General features: G+C 31.0%; 1 protein-coding gene across 1 annotated transcript; it reads right to left on the bottom strand.

Annotated features, from left to right (window-relative positions):
* Positions 1-719: 719 nt before the first annotated feature.
* LOC123300546 lies at positions 720-5,435 on the bottom strand. Its single transcript, XM_044883133.1, has 5 exons — positions 5,091-5,435; positions 2,294-3,664; positions 1,419-1,548; positions 1,211-1,348; positions 720-946 (listed from the first exon to the last, which is right to left on the bottom strand). Exons 1-5 carry the CDS (start codon positions 5,382-5,384, stop codon positions 720-722), a joined length of 2,160 nt encoding a protein of 719 aa, XP_044739068.1. The 5' UTR covers positions 5,385-5,435.
* Between the last annotated feature and the right edge of the window lie 336 nt (positions 5,436-5,771).

The raw sequence follows: 5,771 nt of genomic DNA, 5'->3' as shown, positions 1-5,771 counted from the left end.
AAAATTTGCAGGGGTTCGATGCTACATTCGTGTTTCTACAATTCGAAAACGGCTTTTAATAAGCTTTGGGGATACTTCCAAAAGCTTGTACCGATGCTAAGCTTACGTAAAGTTTGTGTAGAGAGACGGGCATGCTAAAGATTGATCGTATGCTTAAATTTTCGCATACTCACCTTTCTCGCTAGCAAAGAAGAAAAAGGGTGTTAATATGACTCTACTTCGGGTCAATTAGTGTAAATGCCATCTTGCAATGCATGTTTATGACAGAAAAATGGAGTGTCGGGTTTGTTTACTAATTTTCGGAGGGAGGGTGTAATGAAAAAGTTACAGTTTTTCTCGTAAGGTTCAAGTAATTCACCATCGACTGTCGAAAATCGCATCTTTCTAGCTAGAATTTTAAATGGGACAATATTGTATATTAGATTTTATTGCAGTTGTATTTATTATTATATTGAGTTGTAAACCTTTTAAAACCTTTTTCCCGTTGTTAACGGAAAAGATTCAGAGTACGATGAAAATGTGGCAGGTTTTTTAAGTAAAATTTTTTAAATAATTTTAACACCAATATAATTCAAGTTTTCGAACTTAAGATTTTTAATAAGCTTTTTTATTTTTAAAATAAAAAGCATGATTTGTTATTGTTTGTTTTATATACATTTCGATACATATGGAATATTATTATTAACAAATGATCTTGATCACCAATCATTAATTCGAGGTCATAAACGACTGATACTTTTTAATTTTTTTGTATTTTCTAATCGTATTTCTAAGAATGTATATGGTACAATCGCAATAAATAATACTAATGCTAATAAATATAATTTTATCCAATTACATAATAGACCATGTACACCAAATGCTAATGCTAAACCCAAAAAACGAAAAAATATTGAATTTGCAAATGCTGGCTCCCAATTTTCTGAATAATGTTTTGTTAATAATGCTGAAACAGAGAAGAATATAATTAAATGTTGATAAAAATTATGAAAATCGAATTTATTTGAATACAGAGTGGGTCAATTTAATCTATAATGGCTAATAGCCCGTCTTGTAGTTTATCAATCAAAATAACTTAAATAAAAGTTGCAGAGTTCAACTGAAAACTGGCGATATAAATTTTGTATCAAAACTATTCATATAATTTTGACTCAAAAATGTAGAAAAACGAGTCGCTGTTTGAATATATGGTCGAAATTTCGAAACTTACTGAAATTTAACATTTCCCAAATTGCATTACATACACCCCATGATGCAGAGATTACATAAAACAAAGCAGGATCGTCTCCAGATGGTTTCCACAATAATAACACCATTATGAGCAAAGATTGAAAAGCTGTTCCAACCGCTGAAATATAATTGAAAAGGAAATGTAAAATATTCATGAAAATTCATATCAGTAGATGGGTAAAGTTTACCTATTACAATGTAGCGTTGAATTGTTCGCAGTAGCATACTTAAGGTGAACGCAGCCAATGATTGAAGTAAGCCCATACTTAGGAATACCAAATTTATGTTGTAGATACCTAACGAACACATCACGTACGACTGAAAATCGGAAACATTAATGTTTGAAAAGGGCATCCTCAAAACAATTATTTATATATCAAACAAGCTCATTAAAGGCATGGCCAATCCGTGGATCAGTGAATGAACGATATTGCCGGGTTAACCAAAAAGCAAAAAATCACAGGGTTGTCGCAATAACCAAAAACTAGCAGATCCGTGCTAACTCGACGCTCGACCCCACTGAAGGCTTATCAGGGTTATCGCGAATTATTTTATTAGTACCGAGTTGTTTTGACCGGAGTTGTTTTGGTAACAAGTTGTTTTTGTACCAAGTTGTTTTTACCGAAGTTGTGATGACTGAGATGTTTTGACCAGAGTTATTAAATACTGAGGTAGTCATGACGGTTCCCCTCTAGCGATTCAAACTGGTTTTGGCAAGAAGCGTCAGTCAAAACTTCTTTTGACCGCATTTTTTCAGTCAAAAGCACTAATAACCAATGATATTCACGCAAAAATACGTTAGACCAACCTGTGCAGTCAAAAATAATTTTGCCTGTTCTTTCAGTTAAAAGTACTTTTGACTGGCCAAGAGTTTTGACTGTGATATTTATAGTATTTCCCAAAAAATTGCCGACCAGGCGAAACATTTTTTGGTTTTGTATAAGCAATAAATACGCTCTCTCAAGAGTATGTGATTATTGACATTAACACCTATTGGCTACAGGAGGCATGATCTTCGATACAGCACCCCCAGCGATTGATATGATTTTCAAATAAATATTACCTTACTAAAATCCGCATACATAAATCCTTGTTCCAATCCAATAAACACCGCTAAAGTTGCAGACAGCTGCAATTTCGAATCTTTGAACGTCTCTTTCATTGCTCTAAGTGCAGCCAGTGTCAACGATCTTTCTAAAGGATCTTGATGTATGTATAATTGTATTTTATCCAATCCAACACATGCCAATACGAATGAGATTATTGTAAATGTCAAATAAATCGAAATCAAAATGGCTGACGTCTTCAATGGTAGAATATAAATAAAACTATCAATTATACCACGTTCCGAAATATTAAAATTAAAGTATAAAGTTATGGGACATGATTTCGAACCACAAATCCTTGCGCCACTATCATCCAAATCAAATAAATCATCGTATGACGCATAATAGTACACCATAGGTGCATCATTTAAGTCCACCATTTTGTTATTCATTGATGACGTATTAACTAAATTATTATTATTACTTATATTATTATTATTTTGACAACTAATATCACATGATGAGGTTATGTTCTCCAAATATGTTAAATTTGATTGTTTATAAGAAGTCGAGATCGTAGAATTCATCATTGTGGGTAACGAGGAATTCGTACTATTGAGCAACATCATATTATCATTTTGAAATGTATATGATATTAAAATTGCTGTAATAATTGAACCAATAATTAGACCAATATCTTGAGCCCCTTGCAAAGCACGCGCAACACGTCGTATCAAACATGTCCGCCTCGAATCCATATGTTTATGTTCATCCAACTCTTCATCTTCCGTTGCTATATAACTCATTTTTGACGATAGAGTCATAACAAATGTAACACGACTTAATGATATTGGACCTAATATTAAACCTAACAATACATAAGCGGGAAATAGTACATAGACAATTGGGAAAAAATGTACAGCGAAAAATATAATAAATATGACATAACCTAAAATGAATATCATACTTGTACCACATTTTTGCACTATTAATGGGGAAATTAATGCTGAGAATGCAGCAAATATGTATAGGATTGCTAATAATATTGAACCTAAATCTAAATTTGTTATAAAACTATGTTTTAATGGCCAATGCCATGCTGATATTGAACTTTGTAATGCTAATAAAGGCAAATATGATGCACTTATTAATAAATGTGTTGTACATAGTGTTAGTAAATTTTTTATTAATATTTGTCGACTGTAAACCGGGCCTAAACGACTGTTTGGATTACGCACAACACCAATTAATCGTCGTACACTTGTTGCACCAATTGAACTGCTCATTGATTCACGCCGACGACCCGATTGTATACTATTGATTTGTGTTTGATGGTGGGATAATGTTCTTGTTGATCGGGTCATCATTGGTGAATATGCTGTACATTGCTAGAAAAAACAAATTAGACAGTTAGTTTTTTAGTTGATTTATGTAATAACTTCGAATTTGAATGACTCTGTACTTATGTAATTGATATATTTTTGAAACATTCTGTTATCTGTGTAAGAAAGATTACGTGATTTCAAAACAAAATATTCGGTAATTTCAAAACCTCACGTTTTTGTATAGACACATTCGTTATGTCGCAGATTGTCTAGATTTCCCCGCCACGAAGATAAACTACTTTACTGAGGGGTGTACTTTGAATTAGAGAATCATAAAAGTATTACAATACGAAATATGAAAAAAATTGGGTAAATTGAAATTATGCAGTATAAAAAAAATATTAACCACCTTACATTTTCCAGGTGGATACTCAGATCACTAAGCTAAATATGATAAAATTTATTGTCTTAGGTTATTAGGATATAAAAATATTTCATGATTCACTTTAGAAGTGAAAATTAGTCAACGTTAAATTACTTTTTAACAAGAATAAATTACATTGAAATATTCCTCATGAATAATATTTGGTGACTGACGTTATACACAATCTCGTTAAAATATGTAAAATGTTAAAATATGTAAATAATTATTTTTGGTATGCATCTTTCCAGTCATATGTGTATTGTATGTTGCCTAGTATGTGACATCGAGATAGACGGTCTATGACCTTTCGTCTGTTATTATATCTAAAATATTTAATATCTTTTATGGAATACATTAATCATTTTAGTGAATTTGTCAAGTCAACGAGCGAAAGCTTTCTCGAAAAATTAAATTAATATGTTTTATGCGGTGTTTTTTTTTTTGTTTGTTTATATACCAGACATGTTTTAGTATGGAGCTCCACATATGCAACTTTTAAATCATGTATGAAATGTATTTGCCTATACGTTGAGAATTAATGATCTGTTATGTTTGAACAAATAAAATATCCATCATTTTGAGTTGACAACGAAAAAACTTTTTAAAAATATCACTTTAATCATTTTTGGGGGCTGTCTTGGTATTTATTTAATGCGTTAATATAAACAAGGCCAGGATTCCGAATATACAATTTTCATGACTCGTTTTTTCAGTTAAAGAAAAAAATCACTGAAAATTGATATCAAATACATTACTCTTATGGAGAAATCTCAAAAAACGACATATTTTGAAAGGTTTTGATAATTTTCACTTGTAAGGAATTGAAAGAAAAAAAATACTTAATAGAAAGTAAACATGTTAGCAATGTCATAGAATAGAAAAAACCAAGTGTTCGATCTCTGTGCAAAATCGAATCTCTGTTCATTAACCGATCTTTGTGCAAAGTGAGTTCTGGTAATAGACAGGTAATGACTTTACCTGCGCCCAAATTCGAATGAACTACGCTCTGCTACCATAAAATTTACGTTTAACTACAAAAAAGTAACATTAAAATGACTAGCTTACCTCCATCAATAAATTCCCATCATATAAATGATTATGATTCCCGTTACTTCTCGTTCTGCCTAATCCACGATGTATATGTTTAATAGCCGTTGAATGCTGATTCACATGTGATAATGAACCAGGCTGTTGTACTTTCATAACTTGATTACTCAATTGACGTGTTACAAATTTTAAACGTTCATCGTTTACAATCACTTGATGTGCTCCAGTTATTGGTGCTGTATGCCGAAATTCTGGACTATCATCAGAATCACTATCACGTGATAATTCATGTAAATTAGGTAGACTACCCATAGTGTGTGTACTTTTTGTGTTGTGTAATTTTTGTTTGTTTGTTTTGTTATAGCTATTATTGTCCACTGTTGATTTTTCTAATTAACTGGAAACAAAAAACAGAGACATTTTCATTAATATTAAATTATAATTGTTAATTAAGTATGAAAATAAAGATTATATTCATGGTTTCATTGACTTTTTAAAGTTTTACAAGTTTAAAACTGTCTATATCATGCAAGTTAGTATAATGTGATTAAATTAAGTTTATATATTTTTAATTTGAAATAAAAACAAAACGGTATGAGATATCTATATGAATACTTTATAATTTTAGATACACCATATAAATGAACGCCTCTTAGAGATAACATAACACTAAGAGTATAATTTATTGCAAAAAATATA

Source organism: Chrysoperla carnea, chromosome 5 (assembly GCF_905475395.1).
Source record: "Chrysoperla carnea chromosome 5, inChrCarn1.1, whole genome shotgun sequence".
NCBI lineage: Eukaryota > Metazoa > Arthropoda > Insecta > Neuroptera > Chrysopidae > Chrysoperla > Chrysoperla carnea.
This window is presented reverse-complemented; position numbering and strand designations above follow the sequence as displayed.

Excerpts from the sequence above, each read along its gene's own strand:
- LOC123300546 (XM_044883133.1), bottom strand. The coding sequence starts at position 5,384 with ATGGGTAGTCTACCTAATTTACATGAATTATCACGTGATAGTGATTCT. Across the intron at positions 3,665-5,090 it reads ATGGGAATTTATTGATGGAG|CAATGTACAGCATATTCACC; the intron begins GTAAGCTAGTCA and ends TGTTTTTTCTAG. Across the intron at positions 947-1,210 it reads TTGGGAAATGTTAAATTTCA|CATTATTAACAAAACATTAT; the intron begins GTAAGTTTCGAA and ends TCTCTGTTTCAG.